At 29.4% G+C, this 26,215-nt stretch overlaps 2 protein-coding genes and 1 pseudogene across 2 annotated transcripts in view; all 3 read left to right on the top strand.

The window, feature by feature from the left end:
• Positions 1-1,897: 1,897 nt before the first annotated feature.
• On the top strand, positions 1,898-7,338 carry LOC108774250 (mitochondrial import receptor subunit TOM70-like; annotated as a pseudogene).
• A 561-nt stretch (positions 7,339-7,899) lies between these two features.
• Positions 7,900-16,534, top strand: LOC108774251 (uncharacterized). The gene is made up of 15 exons (XM_018540313.1): positions 7,900-8,025; positions 11,479-11,652; positions 11,770-11,983; positions 12,096-12,231; positions 12,301-12,655; positions 12,750-12,983; positions 13,126-13,340; positions 13,478-13,733; positions 14,245-14,418; positions 14,543-14,750; positions 14,864-15,005; positions 15,073-15,427; positions 15,583-15,816; positions 15,941-16,173; positions 16,312-16,534. Exons 1-15 carry the CDS (start codon positions 7,900-7,902, stop codon positions 16,532-16,534), a joined length of 3,279 nt encoding a protein of 1,092 aa, XP_018395815.1.
• A 2,088-nt stretch (positions 16,535-18,622) lies between these two features.
• The window catches only part of LOC108774252 (uncharacterized), an 8,554-nt gene continuing 961 nt past the window's right edge, over positions 18,623-26,215 (top strand). Inside the window, exons 1-14 of the mRNA XM_018540314.1 lie at positions 18,623-18,789; positions 20,816-20,899; positions 21,893-22,066; positions 22,179-22,397; positions 22,511-22,635; positions 22,708-23,062; positions 23,163-23,396; positions 23,524-23,753; positions 23,891-24,125; positions 24,498-24,671; positions 24,788-24,995; positions 25,117-25,252; positions 25,325-25,679; positions 25,888-26,121. Of these exons, the coding sequence (XP_018395816.1) occupies positions 18,673-18,789; positions 20,816-20,899; positions 21,893-22,066; positions 22,179-22,397; positions 22,511-22,635; positions 22,708-23,062; positions 23,163-23,396; positions 23,524-23,753; positions 23,891-24,125; positions 24,498-24,671; positions 24,788-24,995; positions 25,117-25,252; positions 25,325-25,679; positions 25,888-26,121 (2,880 nt within the window). The 5' untranslated portion in view covers positions 18,623-18,672. The remainder of the gene's footprint in view (positions 18,790-20,815; positions 20,900-21,892; positions 22,067-22,178; positions 22,398-22,510; positions 22,636-22,707; positions 23,063-23,162; positions 23,397-23,523; positions 23,754-23,890; positions 24,126-24,497; positions 24,672-24,787; positions 24,996-25,116; positions 25,253-25,324; positions 25,680-25,887; positions 26,122-26,215) is intronic.

A 26,215-nucleotide genomic window follows, 5' to 3' on the forward strand; every position in this document is an offset into this window, starting at 1 on the left:
TTCTCCTATAGTATACGTGACGCTCACTATATAAAATGCGCGCATATGCCTGAAACGGAACGCAGCCCTATAATTTGCTTTTTGTTTCTTCTCTTTTTTTTTTTTTTTACATCTTGTCTGTTCGGTTTCTATCGGTTTATTTGTCTATCGCTCGAGATAAATGTTAATGAGCTTTGAAAGAAACAAATATGTAACAAGAAATATAATTTTCAATAAAATGGTTGCAAAGAAAGAAGAATAAAACAAAAGAGTGTATATGTAACAAGAAATATAATTTTCAATAAAATGGTTGCAAAGAAAGAAGATAAAACAAAAGATAAAAAGCAAAAACAGGAAACAAAAAACATATTGTAGAATAGGCTTCAGACTTTCTGTAATGGGCGTTTCCCAGCAAAATAAAGTATGACACATATAGATACAGTGAATCATTTCATTCTTGTTAAGATTGTTCTGTAGTAAATCGAGTAACCTTGAAATATTTAGTTATATATAATGAAATGGAAGTACCGAGGAAGAGAGAAAAATTGATGTGTGCAAAATTCTACAGTAAGTTAACAATGAAATAAGAGAGAAAAAATGTAACTTTTCATGTATAACTTATATAGCGTTTTTGGTCCAACCGGGTTTGCAGTGTTTGCACCAACCTGGATTAGAAATTAGAAAGTACTTTAACCCAAGTTAAAGCAAACTCTGTCAGATCGAAGACGCCATTAATGACAGAGATAAAAGGCAGAGATGCTTCTTTGATGAACTATATACAAATCTTATCATAGACTTGTCTCGAAAACGAGATTATAATAGTTTAAAAAATTATGATTTTAATAATCATACATAAAAAAAGTAAAGTCAACGGCCATTTTGGAAAGATATTTAATGTTGAAGTGATTAAATATCACTGCACCTGGGGCTTAGCACCGAGACACTACACCGTGTCTCCAGATTAAATAAAATGAAATATGACGATGTGACAGATAAATTTAGCAACATTCAGCAACTTTGCTAGAAAACATTTGAGCGTTGTAAGGAACACAAATATGTGATATGAGTTCAAATATTAACGTCGAATAGCAGGGGTGATATTTTGTAAGTTTCTGTACATGTCTGTCAGTATCTAGTTATTGTTATGTATTTTGTGCAAATATTTTGCATAATAAAAACGCTATGCAAAACAACTACCAGTAGGCGTGTACAGAAGGTTACAGAATAGCACTCCAGAAAATTGAACTGTGAGCTGAAAAGAGCAGATCATGCAGGGAAAGAGAAAAAGAAAAATAATGCAATGTTGCCAAAAACATTGTCATAAAAACATGTAAAACAAATTGTACAAAAATCTTTTTTTTTGTTTTTTTATTTTTGCATGCTATTTTTGTACAATATATGTATGTTTTGTACTATTTTATTAAGATATACACGTAGTTTTAATATTATAGTCATATAGTCTATTATTGATATTATATATTTATATTTATATATTTTTGTTTAAATTGTGATTGCAAGAAAACATGTTCAAAATTTTAAAAGTTCTAATAGATTATTTATCATTGATTTAATCAATATATAAGATACTGCAGTATATATATTGGTTAAGGTAATTATTAATTAAAAATATATAAGAGAAACATTAAGGAAAACAAAAAAATTATTAGTAAGATATTAAATTTTAAAGCTATATTATGTATATGTATAATTATATAGTATAATAAGTAAATTATTAAGTTATTAATATTCCAAAGTATTCATATGTTATTATCGTTTATATTGCAAAAGAAAATCAAATCCTAAGTAAACAGAAAGTTTGTTTTATTGCATTTTTTAGATAAAGCATAGCAGAAAAAGTAAATCTACAAGAAAGAAGTGTAATATTCGGCCACCCAAAGTGTTTTGTCCTGTGGCTGAGATGGAGGTTAAGATCATTTGCCTTATCTGGAAAGATTGACTAGATCGTGAAAATTCATTTATTTGAAATAAACAAGAAAACATACATTATTCTTTTTAATATCATATTTGTTACTGTCTTTTAGATCTTAAAAAGTGTCAGTGTCATGAATTGATTTACTTCCCTTGTATCTTCAGTAGCATAATTGTGTTATTGATATACCTAGATGCCTGTTATCACGAAAGATATAAGCTTCAGTAAATAATATCTGCAAGCACTGCTGAATACTTGTAATAATAATCATTATTAGAAATAAGTATTGCAATTATAATAAATATATTATATATTATAATGATTATTATAATTATTAATATAATTATCATCATCATTATTATTATCATTATTATTATCATCATCATCATCATCATCATCATCTCATGTCCAGATCTATAAATGGTACCCTTGAATTTAGATATTAATAATAGTGTAATACGGACTATGTGGTAAAACCACTAAACATAAAATTTTTTTATCTGTAGTTACCAAAAAAAAAATTGGTATCTAAATCCAAGGGTACCAGCTTTGTTTGGGGTTCCCCTTGTAAGTCGTTTCAGATATACAGGGTAATCCAAGGGTACCAGCTTTGGGGTTCCCCTTGTAAGTCGTTTCAGATATACCAGGGTGTCTCACAACTACCTCATTTTTTTAAAAGACGTTTTTGAGATAATTTTATTATGAGAATTTTAATATAAAAATTTCGAGACTATAATAATTTTTAAATTAATCATAATTTCATTAATCAAGGAGCTGATATTTCCCGCGCTCAGGCATGACGATATAACCATGGTATTTATACCATGGATATAACAAATGTTTTACCATATGAGATAAATGAACATGGTTACGAATTTATCTTGACAGATAATACATATCATATTTTATATATTGAATTGATTGATATTTTACGATATATTCCGATATTAATTATACATATAAATTACGCACATGTGTATATATTTAAAAATTAAAAATGTACAAACATTTTTCAAACAACTTTCTGAAAAATATTGCATATGTTAACGGGGCCCTCATATGATATGTATGTACATCACCATTTGTCATATCATCATGCCTGAGCGCGCGAAATGTCAGTTCTGTGATTAATGAAATTTAATTGCGATTAATTTAAAAACTTAATTATTTGAATTTAAAAACTATTATTATAGCCTCGACATTTTTGTATTAAATTCTTGTCATAAAATTATCTTAAAATACGTTCTTTAAGAAAAAAATGCAATTGTAATTGTGAGACACTCTGTATAGTCATTGGAAGTTTTTGTCTTTTTGTGTGAGAAATTATATTTTAAAACCTTTTAGAGTATTTTTTTAATAGCTATATCTTATAGACATATTCTTATAAAATGATCATAAACTGCAAGATAAGAAATAGCACTTTCGGAATACAAGTAAACTTTTGTTGTAGACTCCTTTACAGACAATGCAGAAATATAAGAATGCAGGAAATGTACATTTTAATACAGGAAAATATAATGAAGCAATTGCTCAATATAATAAAGCAATCGACATTTGTCCAAAAGAGAACGTCGACGATCTTGCGATACTTTATCAGAACAGAGCAGCTGCGTATGAGAAATTGGTAAAAAGATTGATACTGTTAATAAAAGCAAAACATAAAAATCAAATTTAAGTTGATTGTGAAAATTAATTGGTGTAAATCTATTTATACAACTATAATTGTAATTTGCAGAAAATATATAATTTTGTAAAGGCAGATTGTTCAAAAGCCTTAGAACTAAATCCAAGATATATCAAAGCTTTGCTACGTCGGGCACGTATTTTGATGCAATTAGGGGACTTGGAAGCCGCTTTAAAGGATATCACTACTATTTGCATTTACAAAAACTTTTCTGATGAAATTTTACTTTTAAAGGCAAAAATGATCTTGGAAAAACTTGGTGAGTTGTACATTAAAAAAACATTTAGTAATAAATACTATTTATAATAAATTAGAATATGAATTGAAAAATAAAAAATATGACTTACAATGAAAATTATTCTTAGTGGAACAACACGTCCCAGAGTGTACAACACACCAATTAAGGTTTTATATGCCAACCACGCATGTCATCGAAATATATTATATTAAAGCTTTTTGTAAAGATCCAATACTTTCTAGACTTAAATATCCAGAAAACATTCCAGAGTAAGTATAGGCAAAAAGAATATTTTTTGTAAATTTAACTTTCAATTTTTAATGCATTTGTTATCAGATTTTTGAAGAAACCATTACAAGCGTTAAAAAATAAGAAGTACCATGATATAATACCGCTATGCACAGAAATCATCGAAAGCTCTAACTTTCATACGTTATCTCCATCATCTAAACTAGAAGTGCTGTTGTTACGGGTTACATTTTACTCTATTTGGATGAATTATAATGCTGCAATCAACGATTTTGAAATGATTTTGTCTAGCAAAGATGCACATGATGACGTAAGGGTAAACGCCTTGATAAAAAGAGCAAATCTACATCAAGAAATCGGATTGCAACATTTTGCTTTCAACGACTTGGAATTAGCTATTACCATAAATCCAAGTTGTTGCGATATTTACTATCATAGAGGACAGGTATATTATGCATTGAGCATGTTTTTCTTGTCGCACACATGTCATTTCATCACGTATTATGGAACAGTGTAACGATACTATTTTGTTATTTAAGGCATATTTGGCTATTCAAATGCTAGACAAAGCTAAACGCGATTTTGAAAAGGCCATTGAATGCAATCCAAACTTCAGTGCGGCACACATGCAAAAATGGTATACGCATTATCATTTTGCGGTATTGAACAAAGATTTAAATTTAGCTGAAATGACTGTGAGAGACGTTGAAAAAGCTTTTGATAAGTATTCAAATTCTTCTGAATGTGTATGTTGTTATGTTTTGTATGCTCAGGTACGTATAATTATATACCTACAATCTGGGATGAAAAAAAATTAAAATAAAAAAAAAAGAATAGTGATTAAGCGTTAATATTGCGTTGTACACATTTTTATTTATTTCAATATTTTATTTATAGTTTTCAATTTTTATAGATAATAACAAAAATGTGATATTGTAATGTCGGTTAATTATAAACAAGCAAGGAAAAATCAGATGAACAATTTTTATTAATAATCATCTCATTAATCAAATTATGAAACATTTTGACTCATACAGAAGTCCTCTTCAGTCATATAATCAATATAAGAACTAACATTAAAAAATAAAATATATGAAAATCCGTCTAATAGCCATCTTCTTTTAGTCAAAGTCATTAGTGAAAGAAAATTATCCCATAAAGTGATATCCGCATCATGATTCTGAGATAACATTATAAGTTTTAAATTGATAAAATAGTAAAAAGAGAATAACAATAACTCAGTGTATAGAACTTATGGAAATTTCAGATGCTCTATGTTCAATTTTCTTTCTTCCAATAAAAATGATATAGTCAAACACAGATGTTCTATGTAAAACAGTTGTCACAAGAATAAAGGAACCAAAAATGGACTTTGGTGGCTCGGGATAAGAGATTTGTAGCGTCCCTCAGTTTTTGAACATGGCCGGAGACGCTACCGCGTCTCCTGATATATGATTTGGTTGTCGAAATGTCAAAACTTGTTTGTTATTAAGATGGTAATAATCAAAACAAACAGTCATATGTTTATAATGAAAGAAATACCAGTTGACTCGTGCGATAAAAATCTGAGGTAGTGAAATTGCCTTGTCAAGTCATGTACACTTCTAGAAGAGAAAAATTGTACATTTTATCAGGAGACGCGGTAGCGTCTCCGGCCATGTTCAAAAACTGCGAGATAATAAATATATCGTATCATCACACATCAACATCCTGTGTACATGACTTGACAAGGCAATTTCACTACCTCAGAGTCATATGTTTTGTCTAATTTTTCAGTGTCTTTTTGTATCTACCATTCTCCTGTTTTTTTAATGGAAAGCATTTTTGAAATTAGTCTTTTATTACAATGAGATTCAACATCCATTATTTGAACATTGTTCCAGTCAAAAATATGATCATATTGAATGCTATGTTCCGACAAAACAGAATATTTCGAAGGATCTCCTCTTATGTTGTATTTATGTTCCTTTATTCTTGTAATCAATTTTCTCTTAATTTGGCCAACATATGAAGAATTACAATCATTACAATTAATTTTATAAACGACATTGTTCTTTTGTAAAGTATCCGCCGTATTGTCTTTATGAGCTTTAATAATTCTGTTTAATTTATTACTCTTAATTCCTATAGTAAATACATCATTGTTTAAATTTGATGTAATATTTGTAATTTTTGGGATATATGGTAATACAAAAAGTTTTTTGTTAGGAATATCAATACAATTACTTTGATTCTCAAATTGTGTTGTATGTAATTTAAAATTTAATATAAAATCAATTCTTTTTTGTATCTTATTAAAAATCAACTTCAAGGGATAATTGTTATTCAATGAAATTGTGGTGCAAAACTCAATATTTTTAATATGAAATTCAGAATTAGACAGTAGTGTTCTATCAACCATACCATAAATAACACCAATTTTTTGTGATAAAGGGTGATTCGATAAAAATGACAAGTATCTTTCAGAAAAAGTATCTTTATGATTCGTCTAATTTTAAAACGTTGTTATCTATATTAACTGTTAGATGTTTATAATACCGACATTACAATATCACATTTTTGTTTTTAAAATATAACAAGCGTTATTTTAGTATTTATATTTTATAGTTAATGTCCAATGCTGAACAGTACCAAAAAGCTGATACTTATTTTACTTTATTAAAGCAATAGAGAAAAATCCAGATTACGCAATTGTTTATTTGTTATTGTGGAACTGTTATATTGATGACACTGAGAAATACTTGAATAAAGCATTAAAATTGGAGACATGCTCTGTTGAAGGAAAGACTATGTGCATTGAAATATTAAAATTTCTCGAAATAAAACGGTACGTATTTTATTATAAATATTTCTTACATTTATTGTACGTTGCAATTTTTGAAAGGAATTATTTGCATTTATATATGTGGCTTACATGAATATGGTGAAATTTTAATAAAAATGTTTTAAATTCTTTTTTTCTTTTTCAGAGGAAACGTGAAGGAAGCAATAAAATTATCTGAGAAGGCTTTAGCATTTTGTCATACATTCAAAGATATGCTATACATGTACAGTGTAGATATCATACGTATACGTGGAAGTCTTGCAGAACGAATGACATATATCATACATTTTCTTCGGTCGTACTACTCTCGATTCATCGATATACAAAATGCGGAGGTAACCGACAAACATATCTCTATAGACATCAATGGGCCATCCAAATTACTTTTTCCTGCAACCGAGTTGGAAGTTAAGACATCATTGTGCCTTATATGAAAGCGTTCTCCATTGATTGCGAAAACATATTTGTCCGAAATTCAAAATCAGGGAGGATTTTTAATTTAAAATAAATCCTCTCTTGTATCTTTTGCGCTTATGAACGTTCGCTTCTTGAATTTCAAAAATATTAAAATGATAGATTAAGAGGCCCGCATTCATAGTCAGACCTTATATTTAAGACTTCCTTATTTTCGCTAATCATAGAGCTGAGATTTCGCGCGCTCAGGCATGACGATATGACAAGTGGTGAATGTACCACGAGGGCCCCGTAAACATGCATTATTTTTCAGAAAGTTGTTTGAAAAAACATTTGTACATTTTTAATTTTTAATTATACATACATATGCGTAATTAATATGCATAATTAATCTCGGGAAATGGTATATCGTAAAATATCAATTCAATAGCAAAATATTACGTTATGTATCAGCTGTCAAAATAAATTTAACTATATGTTCATTTGTCTCGCATGGTAAACATTTTTGTGATAATATCGATAAACTATTTTTGACGTAAAATAAAATTGTAACAGAAATAAAATTATTATAATTTTACAATATGGAGTACACAAATGAAGAGTATTGTAACATGTTACTCATTTATGACGAATGTGACAGAAATTCACACGAGGCTAGACGTATGTATGTGGAACGTTACCCTAATCGTAGACACCCAGATGCAAACGTATTTCTAACTATTATTATTTATATTATTTTTAACTATTAATTACGCACATATGTGTATAATTAGGGTAACGTTCCACATACATACGTCTAGCCTCATGTGAATTTCTGTCACATTCGCCATAAATGAGTAACATGTCACATTACTCTTCATTTGTGTATTCCATATTGTAAAATTATAATAATTTTATTTTACGTCAAAAATAGTTTATCGATATTATCACAAAAATGTTTACCATGCGAGACAAATGAACATAGTTACGAATTTATTTTGACAGCTGATATCGTAATATTTTGCTATTGAATTGATATTTTACGATATACTATTTCCCGAGATTAATTATGCATATTAATTACGCACATGTGTGTATAATTAAAAATGTACAAATGTTTTTTCAAACAACATTCTGAAAAATATTGCATGTTTATGGGGCTCTCGTGGTACATTCACCACTTGTCATATCGTCATGCCTGAGCGCGCGAAATCTCAGCTCTATGATTAGTGAAATTTAAATGCGATTAATTTAAAAACTATTATAGCCTCGACATTTTTTTATTAGAATTTCTCTCATAAAATTTTCTCAAAACTACGTTCTTAAGATTAAATGCGGTAGTTGCGGGATATATGGGGCATTCCACGCCAAATCGGCCACTTTTGGATTTTTGATTTGGCTGAAATTTTGATATATTATAGTACCCATCGTAAGAAGCTACCATGATTTTTTTTGAATTTTTTTATGAACATAGTCATGAGTTATGAATTTTTTTAAAAACTCGCATTTTTCAAAATCGCAATCTTCAAATGCCTATAACTTTGCGAAAAATAATCCAAATAAAACGTTTTTTTTTTAATTGTGTTTTTTTCTCTAGTTTTCAAAAAAAATATCAAGAAAAATTTCAAAATTGTTTTTTAATTTTTTTTTTAATTTAATGTAAAAAATATTAATTTTTTAAAGTATGACACGTTTAATTTAAAAAAAAAATTCTCATAAAAACTTAGATTTATTTGATGATTTTTAAGACTAATTTGATCGTGGGTAAATTTTTCCTTCTATTTTTTTTCGAATTAATTTTTTTTTAATTTTGCATTATTTTACACGATAAAATAATATATAGGTATAAACTCGTAACTCTTTCATTTCCTAAAATTTTCGGTTGATTTTTAGTGTAATAACTTATTTTTTTATATTTACCTATTTAAAAAAAAAGTGTTTCTGTGATTGATATTACTTTTATACTAAAATTATCGTTTTCTTATTATGAATTTTTTTTACAATATAATTTTTCATTTTTATAAATTGTTATTATTGTGAGTATAATCGCTGTTAGTATTGTGAAATTATAAAAACAAATATTTATTAGCAATTAAAAAATATATTACATTACTAAACGTTTCGGCTTACATCCGAGCCATCCTCAGTAGTATATTCGCGAAAAAGTCATGGAGAAGTAGGAAAGTGGTCACTCTCATCGTCAACAATCAAAACCATATATGGTTGGTAAACTATTTATTTGAAATTTTCGAGAGTCTAATTTTATATATAATTTTTGTTATTATTGTGCAATCTTATTTGTAAGAGTACGGCTATACTTCTTACATATACAAGAATTAAGCTTGCATGTACAATTACTAAAGTAATTGTACAATTACTTTACAAGAATTAAGCTTGCATGTACAATTACAATTACTTTAGTAATTGTAGATGCAAGCTTAATTCTTGCATGCAGAAGTGTAGCCGTACTCTTACAAATAAGATTGGACAATAGTAACAATTTATAAAAATGAAAAATTATATTGTAAAAAAATTCATAATAAGAAAACGATAATTTTAATATAAAAGTAATATCCATCACGGAAACACTTTTTTTTAAATAGGTAAATATAAAAAAATAAGTTATTACATTGAAAATGAACCGAAAATTTTAGAAAAAGAAAAAGTCACGAGTTTATACCTATATATTATTTTATCGTGTAAAATAATGCAAAATTAAAAAAAAATTAATTCGAAAAAAAATAGAAGGAAAAATTTGCCCACGATCAAATTAGTCTTAAAAATTATCAAATAAAAGTTTTTATGAGAATTTTTTTAAAAAAATTGAACGTGTCATATTTTAAAAAATTAATAATTTTTTACATTAAATTAAAAAAAAAATTAAAAAACAATTTTGAAACTTTTCTTGATATTTTTTTTGAAAACTAGAGAAAAAAACACACAATTTAAAAAAAAAAAAACGTTTTATTTGGATTATTTTTCGCAAAGTTATAGGCATTTGAAGATTGCGAATTTTGAAAAATGCGAGTTTTTAAAAAAATTTATATCTCATAACTATGTTCATAAAAAATTAAAAAAAAATCATGATAGCTTCTTGCGATGGGGTACTATAATATATCAAAATTTCAGCCAAATCAAAAATCCAAATTTTTTGAGTGGCCGATTTGGCGTGGAATGCCCCATATATATAATAATGGCGCATTATATTTATCTATAAACTTACCGTAAATATTAAAAAGGTAATAGTGGAGAGTGATCTAAATCGAACCTATTTGCAGTTATTGTTCTTAACAAGGCGTAAATAAAGTCCGATATATCATAAAACTAATGATGTCGTTCGAAAGATCATTTAATTTTCTTCATTTTTGCTTGAGACCATTTTAACATACCTCTTACCTGTGTAATGTAAAAAAGGAAAAATGCAATTTCCAGTCCGATTTGGAACTATGAGTTCCAAATTGGACCTCTCCTATTTTTATGAACTTTTTTTAGGATAGAATTTAAAAATATTTTAATTAAATTTTGTTAGTATTGACTAAAAACGAACAATTTAAGACTCAAAGATAAAAATACAGTTTATATTATTAGAATTAAAATCAATAAAAAATTCCATCAATCTGAGTCTAATGACATATGATATTTTATTGATTTATTGTTTCTTAGACCAGATCTGGTCGGTCGATCACCAATACTACCAGGTTGTAGCAAACCTTTCTGCGATGAATTAGCTAGCTTACTTGCCTTTTTAGTGTTTTTTTGTATAAGTCCGATTTGGATACTCAAAGAGAGGTTCGATTTGAAACACGGATTCTTTCGAACGATGAAATAAATTTTACAATAAACCACAAAAATAATCACAAGACTCTTGATATTTTTGAGTTTTACACTCTTTAATTATCTTAAATCAATTACCGTTCAAAATTTTTAACATCTTTTAAATAATAATTTACAAGATTTTCTATTTTAAAAAAATGTTTGCATGATAGCCGAAAATACATATTTGCGTCTATTCTGTAAACGACAGAGTACTGCCAAACTGTTGTCACATGTTCGGTGTCCCATAAGGATTTTCGTTATAAATAGTACGCAAATCTGCTTAACCGTATTTATTTAAATTAAAAAGGTCCGATTTAGGACATTCTCCCTTACTTTAATGATGCAAACAAATTCTTTTGTTTTAGACCCCTTTACAAAGAGCGCAGAAGTATAAAAACGAAGGAAATATATATTTCAAAACGGAAAGGTATAATGAGGCCGTTACTCAATATAATAAAGCAATCGACATTTGTCCTAAGGAGTATAAGGATGAACTCGCAATTTTTTATCAAAATAGAGCTGCTGCGTATGAACAGTTGGTAAGATTGTTGATGAATTCATAATAAGCTTAACATAAGAATTAATTGATTTCGATTGATTGAAGTTGGTGGTAATATAAGTGCTACTGTATGTACGATTGTAATTGCAACTTTCAGAAAAAATATAGTTCTGTAAAGACAGATTGTACAAAAGCATTGGAACTAAATCCAAAATACATTAAAGCTTTGCTACGTCGGGCACGAGTTTTGGAACAAACCGGTGATTTAGAATCCGCTTTGAAGGATATGTCTACCGCCTGTATTCACGAAAACTTTTCTGATCAAGCTTCCCTTTTAAAGGCTGAAATGATGTTAGAAAAGCTTGGTGAGAGTTACATATTAAAAGTACCTTTTAGTATTAAATAAAATACTATTTATAGCGGACTAGAACAAGATTGAAAAATAACAGAAATATTATTACGACTTATAATCAAAATTTTCAGTGGAACAAGTCGACAGAAACTCGTCACGCGAAAACTTTTTTATGCTAACTACGCATGCCATAGAAATATATTATATTAAAGCTTTCTTGAAAGATCCAGTACTTTCCAGACTGGAATGTCCAGAAAATATTCCAGAGTAAGTAATAGGAAAAAAGAATGTTTTTATGTAATTGTGACGTTCAATTTTTAATGCATTTGTTATTAGATTTTTCAAGAAACCATTACAAGCATTAAAAAACGGAGAGTATCATAATATAATACTGCTGTGCACAGAAATCATTGAAAGCCCCGAATTTGATACATTACCTTCCTCTAAACTAGAGGTGCTGTTATTACGAGCTACATTTTACTTATTTTGGAGAAAGTATGATGATGCACGCGATGACTTTAAAATTATTTTATCTAGCAAAGATGCACATGATAACGTAAAGGTAAACGCCTTGATAAAAAGAGCAAATCTACATCGAGAAATCGGATTGCAACATTTTACTTTCAATGACTTGGAATTAGCTATTACCATAAATCCAAGTTGTTGCGATATTTACTATCATAGAGGACAGGTATATTATGCATTGAGCATGTTTTTCTTGTCACATACATGTAATTTCATTACGTATTACGAAACAGTGTAACGATACTATTTTGTTATTTAAGGCATATTTGGCCATTCAAATGCTAGACAAAGCTAAACGCGATTTTGAAAAGGCCATTGAATGCAATCCAAACTTCAGTGCGGCACACATGCAAAAATGGTATACGCATTATCATTTTGCGGTATTGAACAAAGATTTAAATTTAGCTGAAATGACTGTGAGAGACGTTGAAAAAGCTTTTGATAAGTACTCAAATTCTCCTGAATGTATATGTTGTTATGTTTTATATGCTCAGGTACGTATAATTATATACCTATAATCTGGGATGAAAAAAATTAAAATTAAAAAAAAAGTAATAGTGATTAAGCGTTGATATTGCGTTATACACATTTTTATTTATTTTACAATATTTTATTTATAGTTTTCAATTTTTATAGATAATGTCCAAAGCTCAACAGTACCAAAAGGCTGATACTTATTTTATTAAAGCAATAAAGAAAAATCCAGATTACGCAATTATTTATTTGTTATTGTGGAACAGTAATATTGATGACATTGAGAAATACTTGAATAAAGCATTAAAATTGGAGACATGTTCTATTGGAGGCAAGCTCAGATGTATTGAAATACTAAAAACGATCGAAATACAAAGGTATGTTTTCAAATATAATTGTTTCTTACAGTTATTGTGCGTTAAAATTTTCAAAAGAAATTATCAGCAGTTATGTATTTACGTAAAGAACCTGATGATATTTAATGAAAATATTTTAAATTCATTTTTTCTTTCAGAGGAAACATGGAGGAAGCAATAAAATTATCTGAGAAGGCTTTAGCATTTTGTCGTACATTCAAGGAAATGCTGTACATATACAGTGTACACGCTATAAAGATGCATCTTGATAGAAATAATCAATTTGGACATATTATCCATTTCCTTCTGTCATACTTTCGATTTGATAAACAAAATGCCGTAGAATTCGACAAACATATCTCTGTTAATAGCGATGAGCCACCCGAAGTGCTTTCTCCCACAGCAGAGTCGGAGGTTAAAAAACTTTATATGGAATCGTCCTTCATTCATTGCGAAAATATATTTGTCCGTAATTAATAATTTTTGTGGTATCTCATCATATGAGTGTTTACGTCTTAGATTCTAAAAATATCAAGATTTTAATATCCATCTTTAACATATTTTCCTTATGTTGATAATGATAATATACCATTAATATATCTAAATGTCGTCGTTATTACGACCGATAATCTTTAGTAAATAACATATTGTCTGTAAATATCATATATAGTTGAACTTGATAAAATTATGAAATACATACACGCGCGCGCGGAGAGGGTGGGAGGGAGGGGGCGAGCGAGAGAGAGAGAGAGAGAGAGAGAGAGAGAGAGAGAGAGAGAGAGAAAATAAATTGATCTCTTAGAACTTCAATGAAATAACTCGAGACACTTTCCATAATGGCATTATGTGCGTGCGTGTGTATAAAAACATTACATTAAAGAGGTAGTGCTTCAGTGTTTGATGCAAGCAAATTTTTCTGTTTTAGGCCCCTTTACAAAGAGCACAGAAGTATAAGAACGAAGGAAATGTGTGTTTTAAAATGAAAAAATTTGAAGAAGCCATTGCTCAATATAATAAAGCAATCGAAATTTGTCCCAAGGAGAATAAAGATGAACTTGCGATTTTTTATCAAAATAGAGCAGCTGCATATGAGCAATTGGTAATAAGATTATTGACGATATTCGTGATAACTTAATACTGTGAAAATTTGATATCAATTTATTGTTGAAGTTAATGATGGTATACGTGTTTACTGTGTGTAGAATTGTAATTACAATTTACAGAAAAAGTATAGTTCTGTGAAAGCAGATTGTACAAAAGCATTGGAACTAAATCCAAAATATATCAAAGCTTTGCTACGTCGGGCACGTGTATTGGAGCAAACAGGGGATTTGGAAGCAGCCTTGAAGGATATACATATCGCGTGTATTCATGAAAGATTTTCTAATTTTATTTCCGTTTTAAAGGAACAAACAATCCTTGAAAAGATTGGTGAGTTATATATTAAAAATACTTTGTGTATCAAGTAAAACTTTATTCATGACGGACTAGAATAAGATTTGAAACATAACAGAAGTTTGAATTACAATTATAATTATTTTTAGGAAGACAACACGCTGAAGAAAATTGGAGAAACAGAAAGTTATTTATAAGAATTATAAGTAAACCTTTGGTGAAAATGTATATTTTATGTTTTCCTAAAGATCCAGTGTTTTCTAAACTTCAGTGTCCAGAAAATATTTCAGAGTAAGTCTGAGCAGAATATTGTTTTTGTGTGATTGTAATGTTTATTTTTTAATGTATTTCTTATCAGATTTTTAAAGAAACCATTAAAAGCGTTAAAGAACGAAGAATACAGTGATATAATATCGCTGTGCACAGAAATTATTGAAAGTCCGGAATTTGATACATTAACTTCAACTAAACTAGAGGTGTTGTTGTTACGAGCTACATTTTACGCACTTTTGGACGAGCACGATCCTGCAATTCAAGATTTTGATTGTATACTGAACAGCGAATATGTATCCGATGATGTAAAAATAAACGTCCTGATAAAGAGGGCTCATTTAAATTACATGAACATGAATCTAGCAATAGCTTTCATGGATGTTCAATTAGCCATTAGTATAAATCCGCATTATAGTGATATTTACTATCACAGAGGACTGGTATTAAGCTCATTAACATTAAGCTTATTTTTTTTCGCATGCATGTAAACATACATATAAAATAATGTGACAACATTAGGAGACGCGGTAGTGTCTCCGGCCATGTTTAAAAAAGTACTAGTAAAAATTAATAAAAGATTATGTTATAATTTCAGTTATATATATCCTGTGGCAAATTAAATGAAGCTAAGTGTGATTTTGAAAAGGCTCTTGAATATAATCCAAACTTTAGCATGGCATGCATACATAAATGCTACATAGATTATCGTATTGCGATGTTAAATAAAGATGTAAGATTAGTCGAAGCGACTGTGACAGCTTTCGAGAAAATTTTCGAAAAGTGTACAAATCTTCCTGAATGTACATTTTATTATCTTTTTTGTTGTAAGGTATATACAACTACTTATAATTTTTTAAGAAAAATAATTGAAATGACAAAATATAGGATATTATAAATTATCATTTACACCGCATACATTTTGATTCATTGTTGAAATTTTTAATTATGTTTAGATGATGTCCGAAACTCGACAATATCAAAAGGCTCATATTTATTTTACTAAAATAATAAAGAAATATCCGAAGGACATATCTATTATAGCTCTAGTCTATCAACAGAGAGGCATTTTGCAATTACATTGGGACTGTAATTTGGATAAAGCTATGAAATATTTTAACAAAGCAATAGAATTAGATAAAAATTGCAGTGGTACATATGAAGCGTTAGGAGTCTTAGAATTAAGAAGGTATGTTTACAATCATTTCTCATAATTACTGTACTTGAATAGTATTATTCAAGTAATAATTTCTTGAATAATATGTGACTTACATTAAAAAAGATATTTTAATAAAAAATATTCTGAATCTATTTTTTTTTAACTTAGGAGAAACATAGAAGAAGCAGTAAGATTGTTCGATAAAAGTTTAGTATACTGTCATGAATTTAAGAAACTGCTACGCGTATACTGTTTCAGAGAACTAGCAACTGTAGAACTTAAAGTAAAAAATCAGTTTACACATTCTTATTCTTTCAATCCTAATCTTGATTTACTACTTTACAAATACTTGGAAGAAACAGAAGATTACAGCAAATGTGTGCTAAGTTAAGATTTTATATTAAGATGTCACTTTTGAACACGATACATACACGCATATGTGCGCGCATAAGTGTCCTAAAGATTAAAGTATGCATTATTATTTTATATTAAAAGTTCAAGTTTTTTTTTTTATATTGAAACACTGTTTTAACTACATTTTGTGTGTATACTGCATATATAAAAGTCTTTAATACTTGTTAGCAACTGAAGTTTGTAATCGACTTTTCAGAATGATTTGAATTTATTTTGTAAGATTGTAAGTTTGTTGTGTGCGTAAATATTGACATTTATATTTTGTGTGCAAGATTTATAAAGTTTTTAAAATCTCTTAACTTCTCTCTTTAGTAGTTAGTAAAACAGTATATGATATACGTATATATAATTAGGTAGGGCAATGTTTCGGTCTTCTCTGGGTCACAATATCTAAAGCTGTAAAATGAGACTAAGATAGAGATTAAAGATTGAAATTTGACCAATCAAATTAACAGGAATTAAAATTTCTTTATTTTTTATTTGTCAAATTTATATGAAATAAAAATGTACAAAATAATAAAAATTGAAATAATGTGTTTTAATTGGCCTCCTATTTAATCCTCCAATCTTCGTATTATATTAGGTTGGGTTCACAACCTCGTATAAGTGTAGACTTGTATATTTATTGCGCATAATAGCCTCATATATTTGAGCGTTGAAAAGAGAGAAAATGAAGATAGTGCAGAAAATATATCAACGTGAACATACTTTCTGTTAGAATCCATCGCCATTGGGCGCGTTCAGCGGACTCGACAGTTAAGTGAGCGCTCGCTATTATTGGTGTATTTTTGTAGATCATCCAATCAGAATTTTAGATCTAGAAGAATACACCAATAACAGCGAGCGCTCACTCAACTGTTGAGTAAGCCCGGATCCTCATACGGACAACAGCGCTTTGATACCGGACGCTGATTGGTGAAAAACGGGTTATGGGGGTAAATTTTACCCTCGCCACCGGTTTTTCACCAATCAGCGTTTGGTGTCAAAGCGCTGTTGCCCGTATGAGGATCCGGGCTCACTGAACGTACCTATTGAGATGTCTTTCTTGCTCGCACATTTATCACGGTCACTCTGCGAGTAGTGGGACTGTGGGAGTAGATGGGCTTTGGTAGTAAGGTTGGGGAATTCCCTACATATACATTAGGACTGCGCAGAATAAGAGGGACAGAGAATAAGAATTTCAACCTATCAGAAATCATGTACTGTGGAATACACACAGCACACTGTTTATTCCATGATGTAAGAAAACAAGGTGTACCATTGCGCATAATGGCGACTGAATACTGGAGCAACCAATCAAATTTCGCCCCTAAATGTTGCACGAGATTCAAACGCTGTACTAAGATCAGACTATTAATACTTAATAATGCTCTAAAAAACCGTGTAATACAACAATATATGAAAGTAAATATGTAAGAATAATAATAAAATACTAAATTTACATTATACATCTGTTTTATCAAAAGTTTTCTTTACTGAAAGAAGTACCGTGAAATTTAAAAAATTCATCATCTATAATTTCTGTTACATTTTGCAGCTTTTCAGAGAGATACATTGCAATTTCCTCGGGATATCGTGCAAATCCAATCGTTATATGATGGATTTGGCAAATTTTTCGTGGGAACTCCCAAATCACTATACGATTGCGGAATCTATGAGCAACGTAACCGAACATATATATTTTTTATAATCTCGGATACGCTGGCATTTCTGCAAACTATAATATATTATACAAAACTAAACTAAATGAATAAACGATATTCAAACGATATTTAAACGATGTTCAATATCAATATAGTTTGACAGCTAGTCAGCTATGCTGCATGTATGGAAGAAGCCATGTCACTTCTTAGCATTTGAGGGCGAACTCTGATTGGTTGAGTATATGATTTCTGATAGGTTGAAATGCTTATTCTCTCTTCCCTATTCCTTTTATTCTGCGTAGCCCCTATACTATTTGAAAGTATCTTCCCCAAAGAAGACGAAGGCTGCTGGCAAGCATCGGTATATTTTACACTGAGTTTGTTTTTATAAAAATATTTATAAACGCGATTGTAATAAAGACGCTAGTGTTCGTTAGTCGTGAATGCGAGAGTCGTACGCACGTTCTGAAAGATGGCAGATAATGTGCACGGCGAAAAAAACATGTCCAACAACGTTCAGCCAAAATCCATGGGACATAAGAAGAAAAAGAGGGAAAATAAGAAGAAGAAGGTATCTAACAATGCCAAGGTACGCGTATGTGTCTCTTTGTTCGGACCGTGTTAGCAATAATCATGAACAAAAGCATTGAGATTACTGTGTTGAACTTTACTGGTTCTGACATAAGCTAACGATCTTCGTAAATCAAGCTGATTTCGAATTTAATACGTTTCCCTCTCCTGTTCTCTCTTGGGCTGCGTTTGGAAGCGTCATCTGGGTGCCTTCGTGTATTTGTTAGATGAACAAGAAGGATAAAATAATATACGGGCATTTGAGTGATGTTTTCGAGCGTAGGTTCGAATGTATTTACACAGTTGTGGGAGGAGGTGAGAGGGAAGTATTGAACTGATTTTGGGTGCTTTCCAGCAAGGACAGAATCAGACACTGTGTTAAGCGGGGAGCACAGACTTTTGCATAACGCATAAACCATATACATAAAGAATTTGATTGGTCCATTGACTCATGCATAAGAAAATGGACCAATGAAATTCCTTATGCACATGCTTTATGCGTTATGCAAAAGTCTGTGCTCCCCGCTAACACAGTGTCTACTTGTGTCGTAGCTGGAAAGCAGCCATATATTATCCTTGTTGTTCACAGTGTTAAACAAGGATAAAATGTTTTTTTTTTCGTGCGCATTATGCATGCAACGGAACGCAAGCCAAGAGATATGACAGTGTTTTAGAAAGAGAGAGCGCTAAGTTTTGTTTGTAGTAATAGATACTATTTGATAGCAAAAATTCAAATCACGTCATTGATAATTACAAAAATAGTTATGAAGAGTGACGAAACGCTATTACGTTTACTTTTAATTTTTTGCTGTATCTAGGTAATTCGTATGTATTTTATTTTAAATAAACATGTAAAAGTAACACTTGTATATTTACAAAGTAAAATATAAAAGCAATATTTTATAGATTTCCAATAATTTTGTAATTAGAATGTATTTATTGTTACATTGAGAATGACCTGATCGACATCGAAATATTTGTTTATGTAATTATTTTTATGTTTTTAAATTAAGCGTTCTTTATTACATACCTGGCTCTTATGTATCTTCAATTATTCTGCTTTGTTTTATTCTTATTATTATAGAGTCTTATTTTATTAAAATATAAAAGTTTGAAATGACTAAAAACGAACAAATAGGATATTTAAATAATTAAAACAATTTTAATCAATTAATAAAATTAATAGAATATATTAAAACGTCTCGGCTTATAGAGTCTTTAAATAATTTTTATCATTGTTTATGGTGTGTTTCTTACTCTCTAATGATGACATATACAAAAAGAATGTCTGATTTATTGACTTGGTCTCTTGACACCTCATAGTTAGTTTACAATGTAGAATTTGAAAGTTTCAATTTGTTAACTGATGAAGATTCTGTAACCCGATACGTTTTATAATATTATATTTATAATTTTACATAATTAATTGATTAAAATTATTTTGATTATTTATTATGATAAATAATCAAAAAAATTCTCATTTTTTATAATATTGTTCACAAGGCTGCATCTAGAGACTCTGGAATTTGTTCTTCTTTAAATATAAATTTTTAGGAAATAAGAACTTTAATCGGTCAAGCTATAAATTTTTATTTGTCCTGTATGAAAACTTTTAAAGTCCCTCGTTTGTTATGCATCTATAATATGGAATGACAATACAGGGTCTGAAATATCATTGTATAACTAATGTCTATTTTATTTTGAAATTAGGATTAAAAGAAAATATTTTTAGAATCTTCAAGAGTGGATTATTTTATTCAGAGTTACTTAAATAAAAAGCTGGAAAAAAAAAGAAAAATATATTTAGCTGGTCTTAAATATTTTTGTAAAACAGTTTGGAAATAATTTCTTAAAACAAATTAATTAAAATTGATATTAAATCAATATCAAATTAATTAATTAATAAGTTTTATTACTATTAACCTAAACAATTACTTAAAACTTATAAGATAAAGAGATTATACTGAGATTGAGGATTATATTTAAAAGTTATTAAAAAAAAATGTGATTGTGTCATTTTCTCTATTGCGAAATTATACTTTTAGATGGAACATAGCAGCAAAGGTGGTACTTTTGATACAAGAAGCAAGGATGGACCATCTAAATCTTCTCCTCTGACTGAGCAAAAGGTTAAGATCACTTGTCTGGAAGAGTTTAATAGATTGCGAAAATCCATTTATCCGAAATTAAAAAAGTTGATCTCTTACATGAACGTCTGTTTCTTAGTTCCTAAAAACAAAACTATATATTTCCTTTTCAACGTATTGATATCAATATATGTACTATTGATGTCTAAATGTTCTATTAATTACAAGCGATAATCTTCTATAAATATTGACTGCAAATACTACTAAACTTTATAATAATGAGATATAATAAAATGTACAATTTGCACATGATAATAGATTTTCTCATCAATTGATAGAACTTTTATAGTATATATTATCTTTTAGAAATTTCAACGAAATAATTCGTTGTTTTCCATGGCATTATAGAGGGTGTACGGAAAATCGAGGCCAATACTTCGGGAGCCAAAAAGGAGAAAAAAAGCTATATAAACACAGGTCCCGAAATAAGTCGTTTCCGAGTTATAATCACTTTTATGTTAAAAAATTGAAATTTATTTTTCATAATTACAATTATAATTTATTTCACAGTGTTTCAACAATTATGTACGATTTCTTAGAGAAGAGTTAGGTCACTTTCTTGAAAACGTCCCTTTAATAATACGGTTAATAAAACATATGGTTCATGCATGAATCCGCGCATTTCAGCCGTGTAGCCAGAGATCATTTGAATCGAAATTATGGCCAGAGATGGATAGGGCGTGAAGGTTCTAATTACCTAGCCCCCAAGATCACCAGATATGAATCAATTATGATTATAATTATGAAAAATAAATTTCAATTTTTTAACATAAAAGTGATTAGAAATCGGAAACGACTTATTTTCGAATGTATGTTTATAGCTTTTTTTTCTCCTTTTTGGCTCCCGAATTACTTCTCAAAGTATTGGCCTCGATTTTCCGGACACTCTATATAATTACTGAAATTATCATAAATTAAAAGATGATCACCAATGATCACATTCATGACTGATGCAAGCAAACTCTTTCGTTCTAGACTCTTTTGCAAAGGGCACAGAAATATAAATACATAGGAAATGTACATTTCAAAATGAGACAATATGATGAAGCTATTGCTGAATATAATAAAGCAATCGACATATGTCCAAAGGAAAAAGTGGATGACCTTGCGATTTTTTATCAAAATAGAGCGGCTGCAAATGAACAATTGGTAATAAAATTATTGATAGTAATAATAAACATGATATAAAAATCATTTCAATTGTTAAAATCAATGTGGTGTGTGTCTGTTTACATAATTATATTGTAATTGCAACTTGTAGAAAAAATACAGTTCTGTTGAGGCAGATTGTACAAAAGCGTTGGAACTAAATTCAAAATATACTAAAGCTTTGCTACGTCGGGCACGTGCTTTGGAGCAAACAGGGGACTTGGAAGCCGCTTTGAAAGATTCGTTTATCGTGTGTATCCACGAAGATGTTTCGAATAAAACTTCCTTTTTAAAACTACATGAGATCTATGTAAAGCTTGGTAAATTATATGTCAAACTTGGTATTAAATAAAACAGTATTTGTGGCAAATTTGAATAGAAATTGAGAAACATAGAAACAGAGAAATTAACTTGAGGTTAAAATTGTTTTTAGTGGAACAACAGGTTCAAGAAAATTTGGCAAACAGAAAGTTTCTATTGCCAAGTAAGTATACCATCAAAATATTCATTGAATATTTCCCTAAAGATCCAGTATTTTCTAGACTTCAACATCCAACAAATTTTCCCCAGTAAGTATGAATAGATAAGTGTTATTCTAATAATTGTGTTTACTTTTTAATAAATACAACGTTTATTATCAGATTTTTTAAGAAGCCGTTAGAAGCGTTAAAAAATGCAGAATACGATGATATAATACCACTGTGCACAGAAATCATTAAAAGTGACGAATTTGATAAATTATCTTCGTCTAAACTAGAGGTATTATTATTACGGGCTACATTTTATATACTTTTGGGCGATTACGTTTCTGCAATTCGAGATTTTGAAAGTATACTAAATAGTGAAGATGCAACCGATGACGTAAAAATATGCGCTCTGATAAAAAGGGCGCGTGTGTACGTGAAACTCGAGATGTTAGAAATCGCTTTCGAGGACTTCGAATTAGCCATTAGTATAAATGCACGTTATGGTGATATCTATTATCAAAGAGGACAGGTATTAGACATTAATATTAAGCACTTTCTCTGTATTATGTATGTAAATGTACATTATAAAATAACGTAACAATATATTTTTATCATTTTTTTTTTGTCAGACATATTTGTTAATGGAAAAACTAGACGATGCTAAGCGAGATTTTGAAAGAGCCGTTGAATGCAATTCAAACTTCGGAATGGCATATTTGCTTACATGTTACGTAGATTTTAAATTAGCGGAAGAGAATTTGGATTTAAGATTAACCAGAGTGGTAGTGAAAAAGTTCGAAAGAGCTTTTAAAAGGTTCCTAAATCCTCCTGAAAGTATTTATTGTTATACGTTGTATGCTGACGTACGTACGATTATTTATAGTTTTTTTTTTAAAGAATAAATAGAATTGAGAAGTAATAAGAATAAGAAATTACCATTATTTTGTACACATTTTGATTCATTGATGACATTTTCAATTATTTTTTTAGATAATGTCTGAAACAGAACTATGCCTAAACTTTAAAAAAGCTGATGCTTGTCTTGCTAAAGCAATAGTGAAATATCCGGAGTATGCGGTTATTCTTGAAACAAGAGGCTTACTGCAATTACAATGGCATGATAATATTGATAAAGCAATGGAATATTTTAACAAAGCGATAGAATTGGATTACAAATGCGAGACTGCATATAAAGAATTAGGAAAACTTGAAATTCGAAGGTATGTTTCCAGCTTAATTGTTTTTAATAATTTTTATACATTGGAATTTGAAAATAAACCAAATGCAATTACATATGTAACTTACATAAAGAATCTCTCAAGATACAATGAAAATATTTTGTGTTAATTATTTTCAGAGAAAATTTTGAAAAAGCAATAAAATTACTTGATAAGGCTTTAATATTCTGTTGTACATACAAGGAATTGTTACAAATATACATCTTGAGAAACTCTGCAAAAGTACAACTTGATGTAAAGAATGAATTAGGAAGCATTCCTCCAATTCTTCGGTCGATTTCTGATTTTATCAAAATTCAAAATGTGGAAAAACCCGATTGGCTTAAAAGGACTTCTTCCGCTGTCCAACTGGAGGTCAAGACTAACTATTTTATTTCAAAACAATTGGTTTAACGAAAATCTATTTATCCACAGTTAAAAAAGAATACCTTGCATATTTATTAATGTTGTATTTTTCGATGCCTTTTAGCTTCTAAATAATGTTATTTAGAAGCATTGTTGAACTTCATGATAGTGAGATAATTGAATACGTGGTTTGCACGATAATGGATCTTTCGTTCAATCGAGACTTTTACAGTCTCTTTTAGAATTTGTGTGAAATATATTCTCTTGTTTACGTGAAATACACTCATAATACCCCTTATAGAGACATTGTGTGCGTGCGTGTATAAATGATGTACTGTAGAAAGTTTTTGTCTGGTTTAAGTAAACTCTTTTTTTTTTTAGACTTTTTTACAAAAAGCGCAGAAGTATAACAACGTAGGAAATGTATATTTCAAAATGGGAAAGCAGAATGAAGCTATAGTTCAGTATAATAAAGCTGTCGACATCTGTCCAAAGGAAAATGTCGCGAATCTTGCAATTTTTTATCAAAACAGAGCTGCTGCGTATGAGCAGTTGGTAATAAAATTGGTGATATTGATAATAAGAACATAACATAAAAATATAGTTTTAATTGAATGTTGAAGTTTACGATAGTGTATTAGTATGTATACAATTGTAATTACAATTTACAGAAAAAATATAGTTCTGTAAAAGCAGATTGCACAAAAGCGTTGGAACTAAATCCAGAATATACGAAAGCTTTCCGACGTCGGGCACATGTTTTGGAGCAAATTGGAGATTTGGAAGCCGCCATAAAAGATTGGATTGCAGTGTGTGTTGACGAAGGATTTTCTGATCATGTTTCTCTTTCAAAGGCAGATAAGGTCTTGGACAAGTTTCGTGAGTTACATATCAAACTACGTAGTCTTAAATATAATACTGTCCTCGGTAAATTAGATTAAAAATTAAGATAAAATGAATTAAATCAAAAATTTGATTTTACCGTAAAAATTATTTTTAGAAATACAATGCGCTGAAGAAAGTTGGATGCAAAAAAAGTTACTTATGCCAATTAAATATTCGATTGAATTATATTTTATGACTTTCTCTAAGGATCCAGTGTTTTGTAGACTTCAATGTCCAGAAAATATTCCAGAGTAAGTAATTAAGTATAGGTAAAAAATTGTTTTGTGTAATGAACTTTAATGTTCACTTTTTTAATCTATCAGATTTTTCAAGAAACCGTTTAAAGCATTCAAGGATCAGAAATATGATGATATAATACCGTTATGTACGGAAATTATTAAAAGTCCGGAATTTGAGACATTATCTTCAACTAAATTAGAGATACTATTATTACGAGCTACATTTTACTTACTTATGGGAGATTATAGTGCTGCAATTCAAGATTTTGAAAACGTTCTGAGCAACGAAGATTTGTCCGATGACTTAAGGATAAACGTCCTGATAAAGAGAGCGGACTTACATATGCAATTAAAGTATTTCGAAAAGTCTTTCGAGGATTTTGAATTGGCCATTAGTATAAATTCAACATGTAGCGACATCTATTATCATAGAGGATGGGTATTATGAACATTAACATTGAGCATATTTTTTTTCACACATATAGGGCTGCGTTCAGAATCATCATCTAAGTGCACCCAGGTGTCATGTTATCCTTGTTTATCATTCGTGAACAAGGATAAAGCCACACCTGGGTGCATCCAGACGACGATTCTGAACGCACCCTAGATGTACATATTATAATATAAACACTACTTCGTTTTCTCAGGCACATGTATTTATGCACAGAGAAAACGAAGCTAAACTTGATTTTGAAAAGGCTCTTGAATACAATCCAAACTTCATCACAGCACACATACAAAAATGTTGCCTGGATTATTGTATCGCAAAATCAAATGGTGATATAATATTAATTAAAGCAGCTATCGAAGCTGTTGAGAGAACCTTTGTAAAGTATCAAAATTTTCCTGAATGTAAGTTATGGTATTTATTGTATACTGAGGTACGTACTGTTCATAATTTTGTAAGAAAGATAATTGAAATTAAAAAGAAATATGTATTATATATATATATATATATATATATAAAATAAAATT

The sequence above is a fragment of the Cyphomyrmex costatus genome, unplaced genomic scaffold, assembly GCF_001594065.2.
Source record: "Cyphomyrmex costatus isolate MS0001 unplaced genomic scaffold, Ccosl1.0 scaffold241, whole genome shotgun sequence".
Taxonomy (NCBI): Eukaryota; Metazoa; Arthropoda; class Insecta; order Hymenoptera; family Formicidae; genus Cyphomyrmex; species Cyphomyrmex costatus.

Excerpts from the sequence above, each read along its gene's own strand:
- LOC108774251 (XM_018540313.1), top strand. The coding sequence starts at position 7,900 with ATGGAGTACACAAATGAAGAGTATTGTAACATGTTACTCATTTATGAC. Across the intron at positions 8,026-11,478 it reads GTAGACACCCAGATGCAAAC|ACCCCTTTACAAAGAGCGCA; the intron begins GTATTTCTAACT and ends CTTTTGTTTTAG. Across the intron at positions 15,817-15,940 it reads ATTATCTTTTTTGTTGTAAG|ATGATGTCCGAAACTCGACA; the intron begins GTATATACAACT and ends AATTATGTTTAG.